This window comes from Diospyros lotus, chromosome 11 (genome assembly GCF_014633365.1).
Source record: "Diospyros lotus cultivar Yz01 chromosome 11, ASM1463336v1, whole genome shotgun sequence".
NCBI classification, from domain to species: domain Eukaryota; kingdom Viridiplantae; phylum Streptophyta; class Magnoliopsida; order Ericales; family Ebenaceae; genus Diospyros; species Diospyros lotus.
The window spans coordinates 32,153,442-32,169,711 of record NC_068348.1 but is presented as its reverse complement, the minus strand read 5'-3'; the positions used below and the strand labels follow the sequence as shown (position 1 = coordinate 32,169,711).

Below are 16,270 nucleotides of genomic sequence, written 5' to 3'. Positions count from 1 at the left end.
AAAAAGACCTAAAAATATTTTTAAAAAAGAGACTAAATTTTATGAAAAACCTAAAATTCATAAAAAAAAACCAAAAATAAATTATAAAAAAATGCCTATTTTTTATGAAGTTTTTTAGGTTTTATGAAATTTAATGTCCTTTTTTTAAATATTTTATGATATTTTTATTTTTTTAATTTAATTTTTGTCTTTTTTTAATAAAATTTGGTATTTTTTATATTAGGAACCAAATGTCAAAACTTTTAATTGGTGATGGTCTAAATATTATATTTATATATTAAGTCTAATATGATATGTCTTACTGACTTAATTTTTTTATATAATATGACATTTTACGTGACATAAATAATGACTCTATTTATATTCAATCACGGTATGGATTTAAAATAATATTTTTTAATAATTAAGATATTTATTTTTAATATTTTACATCTATCATATTTTTTAATTATTAAAGGGTCTCTATTAGTATTAAATCTTCTACTTTCCCTAACCTTCCCCCACCTTACCATCGAAAACAACTATATTTAACATGTTTTTATATTAATTTTAATAATTAAATTATTAAAGAGTACAAAAAAATCATTATTTGTACTATAAATGATGAGAGGAATAAATCATTGTTTAGTTAAAATTGAGTTTTTAAATTGAACAACACTCAACCAATGAATTGAGACAAGGAGGGTTTATGGTTTATCATTTTTTAAGATGACTTTTAAGTTTTTTTATTTAAAAATTGTGTGGAGTTTTAAAGTTAGATATCTTTTAAATTAATAGCGTGTTTAGATAAAGATGTTTTAAGTTATCATTTATATAATTATGTATTTAGTTTTAAAAAAACTAGTAATCTATCAGGACTTAATAAAAGACAAAAATGTTCATGGTCCTGAATAATACTAATAAAATTCATAAAAAAAAATTATAAATTGATATCTAACTAATAAAATTTATACCATTAAATATTGATAAATTATATATAATTATTAAGAAATATATATGTTTCATAAAATATTATATATATAGAGAGAGAGAGAGAGAGAAGAGAAAGGAATGGAAGAGGTGATAGACGGATATGGAGGCGATGGAGATGGCGACGATCGGGATGAGGCTGGAGGTGACATGTGCCATGAAAAAGGTGGAGAAGGCGACAAGATGGAGATGAGGAAGGCAGAAAGAGTTTTGTAATGTTTTATGGTAGTTGAAAATATGATATGTTGGTCCCTTAGTTATGGTCACTTAGGAAGGGGGTGAATTAAGTGATTAAATTTTTTTTCTCTTTTAATGAATATTCTTAATTATTGATTTTATTGAAAAATATATATTTGATAAATATAATAAATTATATTTAAGATTAATAATAAATGTAAGTCACAAGATATAACAAAAATAAATACAAAGAGGCACAATACAATTTATAGTAATTCGATGTTTTCACACACATCTAGTTCACTCTTCCAATGTCTAACCACCATTGGGGTTCCATTAAAATAATTTCACCAAGATTTTCATACTAGTTCACCTTAGAAACTAGATACACACCTAGATTACAACGAGTTATAGGCAACCACAACACCAATGTTTTCTTTTTAACTTACCTTGAAAACTAGATTCACCTAAATTTTAATGGTTCTAGGAAACCTATACAATCCATAATGATAATTTAAATGTTACAAATAATTTGTTCACACTTGGACACGAATAAGTAATTAAGAACAAATTATACAAGTCAATAATATTTAAATAAATAAATAAATTTGTAACTTCAAATGAAGAAGTTCAGATTTGTTGTAGAAGACTTTAAGAACTTTTCTTCTCTTGCCTTATGACTTTTCAGTGTGATATGTAATAATATTTCAAAAGTCTCGAATTGCTTGGATGCTTTGCTTGAGAGTTTTTGGGTGTTTTGAATATGCAATGAAAGCACTTGGATGCTCAAAAAATGATTTTGGAGGTATTTATAGCCATTTTGGCCACTTTTCCAACGATCAAAAATTTTGACCGTTATAATAGAAAAATTTAGTATAACTTAAAATTAATATATGCACTTAAATATTTAAGAGAGTTTATAGATCTATTGGTAAGGGAATGCTTAAAATTTGTTAGAGGTCTAGGGTTCAAGACATAGGAAGTGCAACTAGTTTGTTATATTCTTTTTGAATTATACATGCTATAAAAATATTATATAAATTCATCGAAAATATATTTAAAAAATATTGTTAATAGAAAATAATATTTTTGATAATACATATGATATAAAAAAAGTATTTTTGGTAATACATATGCTATGAAAAATATTTTATAAATTAATAAAAAATAATTCGGTACTACAATTAATATATTTGAGAAAAATATTCTTTTGTTAATCACCAAAAATACTATAATTTATATATTAAAAATTATTTTTTATTAATTATTAAAATTTAATTAATATGAATAAGTTGGCTCAACATGATAGTTGTTAGAAAGTAAAATTATCAAATACATAGTCAACTAAATAAGTTATTGATAGCTTTTTGAGAAAAGGTGGAATGAACTTTTCAAAAACGCTGTCAAATAGAGTTTAAATTTGACAACATTTAATCTCTTTAATTTTTAACAAATTTGTAACTAAATAAGTTATATATCATTTAAACTTCATTGATAACTTATAAATGGTCAAACTGTTGCGCCAAACACCCTATAAATAAAATTTAACCCATAAATCAATTCTCAAGTATTATCAAATGCTAACATAAAATCTCCACCCCTTGTTATACACATTTTAAGTTACCAATCAATCTCCACATTTAAATGAATGGTGTGACAAATAATAAAATTTACAAAAAAAAAAAAATATCAAAACCTAAACTAAACCACTACAAGTGATTTTTAAAATTATCAAATTATAATAAATTATTTTTCTTATAATTTAATCATTTAGATAGATTTAAGTTCATCAATTAGAGAAATACTATGCCATACCATCAATGTCTCATAATTGATTTTTTTATTATTTTTTTTAAAACCAAGACCCTTGCGATGATACAGAGAGGGCCAGAGGAAAGAGAAGTATAATGTAACAACCGCCCACAGCCTGTCCATGTGGTGCCGATGGTTAAGGATTAACATATGATTCTTTGGCTACATCTTTGTGATTGCATGCTTTATTATATAGTCTGGTTCGGTTTAAATTAGTTTAATAAACTAATTTCATTTTCGTTAAGGGTGTCCAATCAGTGCACTTGGTCACCATTAACAATATAGGGAGTGTTTGGCTTAGCGGTATAAGCTCTTTCGTCAATTTATAAGTTACGTAACATATTTAATTATACATTTATTAAAAATTTAAGATATTAAATGATATCGAACTTATAAGTTATTTTAATAGCATTTTAAATAACTTAACCCCAATTTTTTCAAATAAGTTGTTGATAACTTATTTCGTTGACTAAATAAATTACAAATTTACTATCAAACAAGTCAAATATTTACAACTCTTTATCCCATCTCCTTCTATGATTGCCTTCGTTGTAGCCACCTCTAGCAAATCGGCCGGTGCCTCTTCCATCATCTGTTGTCGTCTCCTCCTTGTCTATCATCGCCTCCTCCATTATCCACTTTCTATCATCTCTTTCATCTCTCCCTTTTTATATATAATGTTTTTATGAATTAAATATAAAGTTTTATATTAATATATATTTTTAATAATTATATATAATTTATTAACATATAATTGTAATAATTTTATCAGTTGAACATTAATTTATAATTTATTTTTATTAAAAATTATTTTTTTATAAATTTTATTTATATTATTTGGTAACATATCTATTTTAATATTTTTTTTTAAATTTTGATAGTTTATTAGTTTTTTTAAACTAAATACATAACTTTATAAATGACAATTTAAATCAAATTTATTCAAATACGTTATCAAATTAAGCGTTACCCAACTTATAAATAGAAAGACTTAAAAATCATCTTAAAAAATGGTAAGCCAAACAACCTCTTAATAATGTGTATGCTAAATATGGTCGGGGTGCTGAGACCATCTCCAATTCAAAACTTCAAAATAGTGTAATTTTTGCACTAAAATGATACAATTTTCATACTATCCTATCAAGTTTTTTTTAAACCCATTACACTAAAATTTACACTAAATGAATAGTATTATTTCTATTTCCTTATTTCTTTAATTCATAATAATTAATTTATTTCAATTTACACCAAATGAATAGTGTTATTGTTTATGTTGTTCTCAACTTTTTAGATTTTATGAAACAATTTATTTTATGTAGTTAAATAATTATAATTTTTTTTACTTAATTTTAATTTATTATGTTGTTAAAAATAATAGTCAAATTAAATACACAAATTAAAATCAAAATCAATAATTATACATATTAAAACAAAATTAAGAGAGAATATAATATGAATAATATTTTTTTACATGCAAATAAGAGAGGCAATTTGGCCATAATTTCCCGTGGGCGTATAGTGGCATCCCACTGTTCATCAAACCAAAATGATGTGATGTTTTCTTGTCCCATTAGAGATGGTAAAATGGCAAAATCAGTGATTTTGCTCTTTCTATTAGAGATGGCCTAAGATCTTGTTTCTTAATGCTTATCGATATTCTAAAAGTTATTTTTCAACATCTCATAATTTCTCGAAGATTGCTTTCTAGTGTCTCACGATCTCCTATAAACTATTTTTTGACATCAAACAGCCTCCCGGAGTTTGTTTCTCGACATCACACGATTTTCAAAAGTTTGTGTTTTTATTTCTTTTAGGTTTCTTGAATGCTTCTCACATATAGTTCTAATTATTATGTTTAAGGATAACATCAACTCAATAAAAAAGGGATTTTTTTTAGTTAAGGTGTATTTAATGTATTTTATTTTTAATATTAATATTTATATTAACTAATAATAAATATATCATATTTTATAATTAATAAAAATATTTAAATTAAAATACGCTAAATACACCAGTGTGACTGTCGTCGTTATTAACATTCTAAAACATGGGGAAGACTTGAAGGTAGAGACGCGGCGGTTACGCTGAAGGAACGGAAATAATGCCACGTGGGGGCCCGCGTGGATGCGGGTGACGGAGATACAGCCAACCCGTGGTAATTGAATCAGGACGCTTTGCATCACACTGCCACGAGAAGTCCAACGCGGCGTCGAAAAGCCGACCCCGAGCTTCGCTGTCCTTCCTCGATTTCTTCATTTCCGGACTGTCCCTATTATTTCCCTTTAATTTACGAATCTAGCCCAGGAGGTGACTGTCTTTCCTACGCACACTTGGGTGGTAGGGATATACTTTTCAAGAATTTTCCTGAATTAAGGCTACTTAATTACTCACCTTTAAAATTTTTATTTAAATATTAAAACAAACAAGTTTAGTGAACGTGAATGTTTTTTCAGTTATCAATTTTATTCATTTAAATAAAGATAAATTTTTCAATCAAAGTAGCAAAAACTTCCATATAAACTATCTAAATATTCTAAATATTTTTTTGAGTGAGATTAACTTAAGTATTAAAAAACTCGGACAAAAAACACTCAGTATTTTTAATTATCTTTTATTTTATAGGTTTCTCAAAAAAAAAAGTCTTGAGAGTAAAAAAAACTTACTGAATGGGGGTAAAAATACAAAAATACCCTCGTCTACTTCGCAGACTTACTGAATGGGGGCAAAAATACAAAAATGCCCTCGCCCACTTCGCTGCGAAGTGGACGAGGGCATTTTTGTATTTTTGCCTCCATTCAGTAAGTTTCTCGATCACTGTGTCTGATCATATAAAAAAACTCTCAAATGCTAGAGGTTGAATGCGAACACTGTTTCACAGCTATAAATTTATTATTGTACTTTATTAATAACATATTTGTTAAGTTACACGAAAACGAAAATAAGAATGAGAAAATGATATTTTTCAAAAAAATAAAAAATGAAAACGAGTGAAAAACACATAAATAAAAAAATATAGAGTTCTTTTGTAAATATACTTTTTAATATAAAAAAATAATTATTTAATAAAAATAAACATAAATTCCATCATTTATTCAAATAAAAATAAACACAAGTCGTTTATGTTTCTAACGTGATCGTCGGGATAGCAAATGCGAAATTGCTTCCATCTTTAATGTGTTCGTAAAATAGAAACACATTTATAAGATTTTTTTAATATTAAGAAACGACCCCAAAATATTTTTAAAATTATAAAAATTGATCATAAACTTTTTTTTAGTGTTTTTGGTGTTTCGATATAGGAAATATTTTGAAAATGCTGAACAAGCACCGTTTTGATGTTTTCATGCATCAAAGCATATTTGAAGTTGAATTATTTTGTTGAGCCAAAAGGTAAATGTTAAATTATTGTTAATTTTGGTTAAACATATATATTAATGTGTATATATGTTTTTAAATTCATATTAAATAGAGATAAAATTAATTTGTTGGACCAATTTGACTGAATCAAACTGTGTCGATTAATTAATAGGTTAGCGATCTGGTTTTCGTTCTTTAAATAAAAATTTTCTTCACCCAATCCGATTCAAACTGATCACATTAGTATCTATAAATCTAATTTAGACATTTGTTAACTTAAAAAAAAATTAAAATTATGAAAACAAATTTGGCCTTTCCTTTGGTTTTCAAGTTGTTTTAAAAAAATATACACCAATCATCTCATAATTGAACTTGTTTCTTTTTTGTAATAATTTTAATTTTTATTATTTTAATTATATTTTTAGATCATGCGTGTGATAATATTTATTTTAAAGATAATTACTAAGCAATAATAAATATACTGTTTATTATATATATATTTTTAATTTTAAAAAGTCTATTAATTAAGGCATAACTTGTACTTTTGCTTCTATTAACTTTCTTTTATTTCAATTACACTATTGAATTTGTATTTTCTAAACAATTTAATACTTATACTTTTATTTTTTTACGTGATAATTTAAATTTTTTATTATTTTGATTATATTTTTAAATTTATATTTTTAAATTAATTTAATTTATATATTTTGATATGAATACAATATGATATACACTTTGTTATTTCACTTTATATTTTTTTACATAAAATATTAGAGTTAAATTGATTAAAAAATAAAAATATATGAAAATAATTAAAATAACAAAAAATTCAGATTATCATATAAAAAAAATAAAATATATTTATTAAATTGACTTAAAAATTAAATTTAAAAATATAATTAAAATAATAAAAAATCTAAATAATTATATAAAAATAAAAATATAAAGATAAAAATACAAATTTGGCTATAATTCGATAAGTATAGCCCCCACATTTAATTTTAGCCCACACATTTAATTTTAAATGAAGTAATGCATAACATTTAATTTTAGATAAAGAATGTTTATTATATTATATTTTTTTATATTTAAAAAAGTCTATTAATTAATAATAATCATACCATGTTTTAAAACTTCACATGCCTTCGTGACTCATCAATTTATTATTTTTTTAATCGATAAAGCTTATAAGAAAGAGGAAATTAGCTGGCAAAACAGAAAAGGGCAGAATCGTAGTTTCCTTGAAACGCAAGGGTAGAGAATTTTCATCCCTCATGTTTATACTTCCTCTCTGTGCAGCCGAACTGGGCCGAGCAGCTCTCGTGGAATTTTCCTCTAGAGAGAGAAGGCGGCAGAGAGAACGACGAATATGTGCCCCACGAAGCAGAAGCAGAAACTGAAGCACCACAGAGCCGGCGCCGAACTTGCCGGACGGTGCTCCAGATCGCCCGCTGGGGAGCAGGGCGGCGACTGGAGAGACGAAGCAATCAACGGTGGGTCTCTGAAACACGTGGACCTCCACACGGGATCCAACGGCTGGGCTTCGCCTCCAGGCGATCTGTTCTCCCTCCGAGCCAAAAACTTCTTCTCCAAGAAGCAGAAGTCCCCCTCTGGTGAGTGGTTGCTACAGCCGGCCGGTGTTGACTGGCTCCGGTCGGCGGCCAAGCTCGAGAACTTGCTCGCGCGCCCGGAGAATCGAGTCATGCACGCGCTGCGGAAGGCTCAATCGCGAGGCGAGTGCGGCAAGACCTTCATTATCGCTGTCAATCTCCAGGTCCCCGGCCGGGACCAGCACAGCGCGGTTTTCTACTTCGCGACCGACGATCCGATCCACTCCGGCTCGCTTCTCCAGAGGTTCGTTGACGGCGACGACGCGTTCCGGAACCAACGGTTCAAGATCGTGAACCGGATTGTGAAAGGACCTTGGATCGTCCGGACCGCCGTGGGGAACTACTCGGCTTGCCTCCTCGGGAAGGCGCTGACGTGTACCTATCACAGAGGTCCGAACTACCTCGAGATTGACGTCGACATCGGAAGCTCGGCGATCGCCAGCGCGATCCTGCACCTCGCATTGGGATACGTGACGGCGGTGACGATCGATATGGGGTTTCTGGTGGAGGCGCAGGCGGAGGAGGAGCTCCCGGAGAGGCTTTTCGGCGCGGTTAGGGTTTGCCAGATGGAAATGTCTTCGGCTTCGTTCGTGGAAACGACGCCGTCTCGGAAAATAAATATCCTTAACATCAACCACAGCAGGGTTGGGGCCGCCAAACCTGAGGACGACGACGGCGACGATTGAATTTGAGAGCGCCGATGAACCGATGGTACAGGAGAATTAATGCTTTTGATTTTGGTTTTAAGCTCTTTAACAGCTCCATTTTCAAAGCCAACCCTTTTTATGGGGATCGATGGTTGTAGATATAGATAAATAACTTCTAGCAATGTCGGCCATTTGCTCCTCCTCCTCCTCCTGTCTAGAAACTTCAATTGCTCTTTTTGACTCTTCTAATGAAATGATTGAAGATGAAACCATATGCCGTAAGAATTAGACAACTTTTTGTGACAATGATTATCCATGTTTTGTGTGTGTGTGTGTGTGTGTGTGAGAGAGAGAGAGAGAGGGGGTACTCTGTGGCATTTCCTTTTCCCAAGCAACGCGTGAGTCTCGACTTGTTTGTTTTGGTCTGTGGCCTTATCGTGCTTTTTGGGATTTGAGTGGTATGACGTTTTGGCAGCTTCTTGGACGGAGACATGCGCACTGGCTTGGGTGGGGACTCCTGTTTCACTGTGTAGATTTGGGTGGCCACGGCTCTCATGCCCATTTGGTGTACGGATAGCAAAATGCAGTTAATAAAAGCTCCTTCAAAAAACTAGAAATTGTGGTGGGTTTAATGGGTTTTACAGACCCCGTGCTGTGGTGGGGACGGGGAGTCTACAGCTCTCATCGGAGGGAAGAACAGAATGGGCACTGAATGCCCCAGGTAATGAAATTTAGACCAGAGTTACAAAACCACTAATGCTTGGGAAAAAATAAAAAACTGTGAGAGCATTAGAATCGCCCAAATTAGAAGTTTAGACTTGCTTTGACTGGTTGTTGTCTCTTGGTCTACAATCTTGTACTTTGATGGAGGGAGGTGGTGTGCTTCTTAGTGTTTTGAGTGAGTTTTAATAATGGAGGACATATGAGTTCATGAGACTCTGTGGTCCGTCATTGTTAATATAAGGTTCAAGGTTTAAGAGGGACTGAAGTGATTAAATTGTCATTGGTAATCCATTGCCCATTGGCATTGGGTCATTTACAGTGGCTTGAATTGAATGGCCCATGCAATGGGTCAAATTGGGGAGTACAAAGGTAGATCAGAGACTCATTTTACAAGGGGGACTTCCTCTGTAAGTCTTGATTCCAGAGATTATGAATTGTTTATTAACAAACAGGGTTGAAGTTGATGGTAAAGTAAATGAGTCTGAAAAAGGGTATCAAATTTAATCGAAGCAGAGCTGTCAATGTCATAGTCGACTGAGGCCAGGCTCGAGAAGCAAATGTGTTGTCGGTTGGAAAAGCGACGTTTTGATGACGGAGGACTGGAGTATCTAATGGGTCAAATTTAGTCTCGTACATCACATGATGGAGGACTGTTTTTGACAACCATGGCTTGGCTTAGAAATAATCAGTAAAATGCTAGATTAAGCACCTAAGCATTAGTAATCTTAGAATGGCAATCTTTTATGACCATAGATTGATGGTATGATTGGCATCAAATTTATATTTTTACCCTGTAAATTTATATTTTAATATTTATAATTTGACACTTTTTTAATGTATTAAGTTAAATTTTTTATTATTTTAATTATATTTATATACTTATTTTTTTAAATTAATTTAATTTTTATATTTCAATGTATAAAAAAATAATTAATTAACTCATCTTATTTATATATATATATATATATAAAAGTATGTGAGTTAAATTGATTCTAAAATATAAATATATAGACGTAATCAAAATAATAAAAAGTTTGAGTTGTCATATAAAAAAAATTAAAGTATAATAATTAAATTAATTTAAAAATATAAATATATAAATTTAATTAAAATAATCAAAAATTAAAAAAAAAAAAGAGATAAAAGTACATTATGTGTTTGATTGAACAAAATAGAATTTTTTTTTTAACTTTTTTAGAAAATCAAAATTAGTTTCCGCTAAGAATTGATTTTTTTTTTTTTAAAAATACGACACTTTTGTATTTGAGGGAAAAATAAATTTTATAAAAAAAATTATCAATCAAATATCCAAACTAAAATTTAATTAAAAAAATATATTTTTTATATTTTTCTTGTCAATCAAACACCCTAACAAAAATAAGAGTTTAGTCGAGGATTGGGTGTCCCGAAGCGAAGCATTTGTGTGTTGCAATTGGTTGGTTGTCGATAAGTTAATTATTAATATTAATAATAGAGGTGCATGCGGCATATCACATGGGTTCCCGCCCCCTTTATGAAGGGAAAGTGCCCCTGGGTGGGGCATCCACCTCTCTTTCCATCGTTGCTGATTTTTGTGGAAAATAAACAAAGTAATTTGGCTCAGAATCTTTAGCAGCTTTGACAGCTTTAGAATATGGGAGGTTAAGGTTCCTTCGGTTGTACAACATATATATATATATATATATATTAATTTTTTTAACTTTATACTATAAATTGAAAATATTAAAAAGATGTTTTAAAAATAAAAATGTTATTCTTTTTGAAACATAAAATATTAATAAATATTTATTCATAAAATTGAACAACCTAGCACTTCTCCTTGCATTTGCCCTTCTTATTCGGCCCAGTACTGGCTGGCTGGCTTCTGGGCTCCGCTTTCTATTTTATTTCGAACAATCGGCCTAACAAAGGTGATTGTGGTCCATGCCTGTGAACAAGCGCCATATATATATAGATGATTATGGTTTCTTTCTTGTAATTAACCTTACTTGGTAGAAGGCGGCTCGCTAGTTCCAATCTCAATCACGTACTCTTCCTTCTTAAGGTTGTTGGGTACTAAAGATGCAATTTTTATTCTCCTCTGAAGCCCACTTTGGATCCTTTATTCTACAACTGTTGTTTTGATTTGTATTTTATTAGCTAGAATGAGGAGAAATACTATATCATACCTTTTATTAATTATTTGGAAGCACAATTGTATATTATATTATACAATTGATCTTTCTTTCCGATCTATATATATTATACCTTTTATTCATCATTTAGAAACACTTCTTCCTTCACAAATGGAGACTAATTATACCTTCCATCATAGACCTAAATCCCTTCTTCATGATCCCAAGAGCTAACAATTTAAAGTTCTGTCATGCTTAAGAACACCCTCCTGGTCCAAACCCTAGTTTCCCTCCTGCAACATCGTAAACAACATCCAATGTCTGCTGCTGAACGTTCCCGAAGATCCCCAAGTCTGAGGCATCGTCGTTCCCGGCGAACGCCAAGCAAACCTTAGACAGACTTGCGAGGTAGAGAATCCCAGACAGGTCCAGGGGAACTTCGGTGTTTCCGGCGAAATAGAAGCTTATCTTCGGGACAGTCACGGTGGTGTAATTGCTCAGATCATAGCACGTATCCAGAATGGACAGGGGATTGGTTAATGGGTACTTCGTCATTTGTTGCCGGAAAGCTGTTTTGAGGGGTGTATAGGCCCCCGGCGGCAGCCGCGTGATGACAGTGCCGGAGTCGATGATAGTGCCGGCGGTCGTGAACACCGACTGGGAGATGGGTAGAATCTTTCCGCCCACTTTAATGGCGATAATGGTGATGAAGTAAAACGAAGGGCCTTGAGGGTTTATGGACAAAGTTGTGAACTTTGGGTTCCCGGAGATTCCTCCTTTTCCGAACGTCAGGTGGCCGGTGCCGCTGGAAGAAGATGGAAGACAGTAGGAGAAGTATTTTCCGTACTTGGATTCAGTTTGTGAGACGAACGACAGTTTATCACGGCCGAGGCCAAGCAACCCGGCGGCGCCTTTGAAAAGTCCGCGGTTATTTTCGCCGCAGCCGAAGAGGAATCGGGGGAATACCTCGGTGGGCGTTAGCGTTAGCGTCTCGCTGGCGAAGTACCTGTAGTTAGCACATACATAAATAGAGATTAGAGTGTGAGAATTAATGAATCAAAATAGCTTCTTTGTCGTTTCGATCCTTAATTACCCGACGGAGAAGGACTGGTCGCCGTACTGGATCCCGTAGATGCAGGTGGAGGTGGAGCAGCGGGGCTCGTTCCCGGTGGCGGAGGCGATCAGGGAGCACTGGGACGAGTCGCAGGTGACGTTTTTGTAGGATTTGGAGAGGGAAGGATTGAAGATGGGGTCTTTCTGTTTGTAGCAGGAACCGGCGCACGGCTGGCACTGAATCCAGGTGAGGTCGCTGCCGGTGTCGAAGATCAGAGAGAAGTCCTCCTTCGGCGTGCCCAGCCCGATGGTGACGATGTAGTTGGGGGAGCCGATGGAGCTGCCGGACTTGGCCGGGAGGGTGGCGGCTTGGGAGTAGTCGATCTTGGTCCGGCCGGAGTTGACCTGGGATTGGATAGATTTGACTCGGGACTGGTCTTGACTCAGAATCTGAGCCGGAGTGGGAGCCGTGGCTTCCTTCTGTTTAAGAGAAGAGCATGGGCCATGCCAGTGAACCACTTTCACTGATGCCTTTCCCTTCTTTTCTGATCATAATTACAAAATTCAGAAGAAGAAGAAGATGACGATCAAGATGAAGATTAAGATTGGGATGAAATTGAGGATAAAAATTAAATTAACCAAATCCCCTGTTTGATTATTAGGTTACGTGATATCAATTGTTCCCGTCGAACTAGTCTCGTAGCCATCACGAGAAAAATAAATCAGAATGTGTTTAGGTGATTAAGATTTTAAACTGTATTCGATGACACTTACTAATAATAACTCCTGAAAATAAACAAATTTGCAAACCTAAGAATCAATTCCATATTGACGGTCTCCTACGTCACTTTACAATCACTTTTTTTCTGCCACCCAGCTGTGCCCGGGGCAGTCCCATGTTTGATTATTGATTAATTAGGAGTTGGGTGAGGGGATGATCACCATTCATGCATGGGGCATGGCTCATGAGGCAAAAATCTTTATCAATTTGGCATGATTGCATATACATACATATATGTTAGTGTGACTTATCATACAGCTTTCTTTCCTTTCATTTAGATAATGATTTTTTTTGTTATTTTAAAAATACTCTTAAATCATATAATTTCGAATCAATTACATTTAAATTATATAATTTTATGTCAATTACACATCTCGATAAATTTATTAAGAACAATAAATTTATGAGTTAAATTAAAATAATAAAAAAAATAAGTATAATTGACTCAAAATTAAGTTTAGAAATATTTTTAAAATAATAAAAAGTTTAAATATTGAAAAAATATATACAAATAAAAATAAAAATATATATTTTATCTTCCGACAATTTCTTAACTTGTTTGATTTAATATCAACATCATCTTAATGATGGATGGTGAAGGCCAATTTGTTTGTGTTGATTAGTTTTTGTTTCCATATTAACTTACAGCTGGTTGATAATGACACATAAACTAAACATATATAAATATCTATAATTAAGAAATTAGTTGAGGAAACACTAGCAATTTAATTTGGAGTCATACCAATATCTAAAGTACATGCAACCATGCAGGCTTTGTTGAAAAATGAAACATATATAGTTTGACTAATGTTCTTGATTGGAAATTAATTAAAATTAATAAAAAAAAAATTATATAGAGGTAGGAGATTTGATTAGATTAGATCTCGATCGAAAAATGGAAATTAAAAGTGATTTTGGGCTAATATATAACTGTCCCTTATTACTACTGTTCAAGTCTATTCGATTCCATCCTTGGTTTGTCTTTCTCAGGAATATATGCTCCAGCCAAGTGCTAATGGAGAGTACTATTACTATTACTATATATATTATATGTATTTATTGTTTGTGGTCACTCTGCAAACAAGACATATCATGAACAGGGATAATCAAACTTATGAAATGTTAAAATTGAATAGATTAAAATTATATAAAATATCGAATCAAACAAATTAAAAAATAAAAAATGAACAAATATAAAAAGACCTAACCAATCGAAAAATCAAAAAGAAAAAAGAAAAAAAATCGAACTGAATAAACTGAAAAATCCAAAAAACTTAAGAAAAAGTGCACAAATTGAAAATTTAGGCTGGTTATTTTGTTTTTTTAATATATAAATTAAATCAAATTAAAATTATCAAATTTAATAATCCAATCGAACTAACCCGTAACTTAAATCGAACTGAACAGACAATTTTAATCGATTCAATTTGATTTAATTCAATTATTTCAATTAAACTGAATTTTGCACACTCCTAATCACGAACAAAACAAAATAAATAATGCACACCCCTAATCACAAACAAAACAAAATAAATAATACACACAGTGCTCTAAAGCAAGGGAATATGTAGCATATTGCACTACAAATCTAGGCTAAGACAAGCCTATTTGGTGAGGATAAGTCCATACAAATGGTGTTTTTATATGAAAAACATAAGTAGCTAGAAGGATATATAGACTTTATAATAAGAAAAATTACCCACTTAGGATAAAAACCCACCCTATTTTTGTTGAGTAAATTATACCCTCTTCATCAACTTACCTTATCAATGTATGTATGTGTGTGTGTATATATATATATATATATAGAGAGAGAGAGAGAGAGAGAGAGAGATCAGAGAGAGAGAGAGAGGGAACCTTGGGTGGAGGGGGTGCAAGTAGAAGCTGGGAGAAGAGAGCTGAGTTGAACTGTGTGGTGGTGAGTTTGAAGAAGAGCATCTTCTTCTCCACCTGCTCTCAGAGCAAAGCCCTTATCTGATGAGAAACACAGAAGGAAGAGAAGAGAAAGAAGAAGACGATGGGAATGGGAGGAAAGTGCAGTAGCAGTAGTGGCAGTGGCCATTGACCCACCTTTCCCTCAATTATGTTCTCTTCAATAAGCCATATAAGCTAGCTACCTAGCCATTCCATTTTATAGAACATTTTCAACCTTCCACGTCACCCCACTAACACTATATATTCTATTTTATTTCTCTATATAATGTAAAATATTGGGCTTTGTCCAATGTGGCCACCCAATTCAAAAATAATCTTAATTAAATAATTAATTATACCCCCCAAAAATAGAGATTAAAGAACTCTGTTTACATTAGCCACTAACTTGGTTGGGGCATCTCTTTCCCTTTTTGTTGCTTCCAAATGGTAGGGCAGGGAAGAAGCAAAGGACAGGGACGGTACTGCAACTAGGTTACCCTTTACCCAAATCCTGTAATTTCAACTCTTTTTTTTTTTTTTAACTGTTGGAATTTTTGATTATTTTAATTACATTTTTAAGCTAATTTTTAAGTTAATTTAACTTTAACATTTTTTCATATCAAATTTTTTTTTTATTTCAATTACACCGCTAGATATATATTTTCGACTCAATTTAATATTTATATTTTTGTGTAAAAAAAAATAAAATAATAAATTACACTTCACACTCTAAAGTGCGATTTTGTTCACCCCTTTAACGGGGGTGACCATCACCCTCACTGTTTATGTGAGTGTGAAAAGCAACAGAACTGTTCTGTTGCTTTTCACACTCACATAAACAGTGAGGGTGATGGTCACCCCCGTTAAAGGGGTGAACAAAATCGCACTCCACACTCTATTCATATTAAAGTATATAGATTAAATTAATTTAAAAAAATATATTTAAGAATGTAATCGAAATAATAAAAAATTTGAATTATCACAAAAAAAGGTTAAAATATAAAAATTAAATTGAGTCAAAAATATAAATTTAGGAGTATAATCGAAATAAAAAAATTTAAATAATCACAAGAAAAAGTAAAAATATGGAGAAAAAAATATAGGTTTTCTTGT

General features: G+C 31.8%; 2 protein-coding genes across 2 annotated transcripts; one reads left to right on the top strand and one right to left on the bottom strand.

The window, feature by feature from the left end:
* The first annotated feature begins 7,597 nt into the window (after positions 1-7,597).
* On the top strand, positions 7,598-8,841 carry LOC127812575 (protein ENHANCED DISEASE RESISTANCE 2-like). The gene has a single exon (XM_052353004.1). The coding sequence runs from the start codon at positions 7,685-7,687 to the stop codon at positions 8,609-8,611; it is 927 nt and encodes a 308-aa protein (XP_052208964.1). The 5' UTR covers positions 7,598-7,684; the 3' UTR covers positions 8,612-8,841.
* Positions 8,842-11,515: 2,674 nt separating this feature from the next.
* Positions 11,516-15,339, bottom strand: LOC127813260 (aspartyl protease family protein At5g10770-like). Its single transcript, XM_052354150.1, has 3 exons — positions 15,101-15,339; positions 12,503-13,007; positions 11,516-12,415 (listed from the first exon to the last, which is right to left on the bottom strand). The coding sequence occupies exons 1-3, from the start codon at positions 15,303-15,305 to the stop codon at positions 11,665-11,667; spliced, it is 1,461 nt and encodes a 486-aa protein (XP_052210110.1). The 5' UTR covers positions 15,306-15,339; the 3' UTR covers positions 11,516-11,664.
* Between the last annotated feature and the right edge of the window lie 931 nt (positions 15,340-16,270).

What these genes read in the sequence shown, in the direction of transcription:
- LOC127812575 (XM_052353004.1), top strand. Translation starts at nt 7,685, where the DNA reads ATGTGCCCCACGAAGCAGAAGCAGAAACTGAAGCACCACAGAGCCGGC.
- LOC127813260 (XM_052354150.1), bottom strand. Translation starts at nt 15,305, where the DNA reads ATGGCCACTGCCACTACTGCTACTGCACTTTCCTCCCATTCCCATCGT. An exon ending in TTGCACCCCCTCCACCCAAG is followed by an intron (nt 13,008 to 15,100) that starts GTTCCCTCTCTC and finishes AATTATGATCAG; the next exon opens with AAAAGAAGGGAAAGGCATCA. An exon ending in GACCAGTCCTTCTCCGTCGG is followed by an intron (nt 12,416 to 12,502) that starts GTAATTAAGGAT and finishes TGCTAACTACAG; the next exon opens with GTACTTCGCCAGCGAGACGC.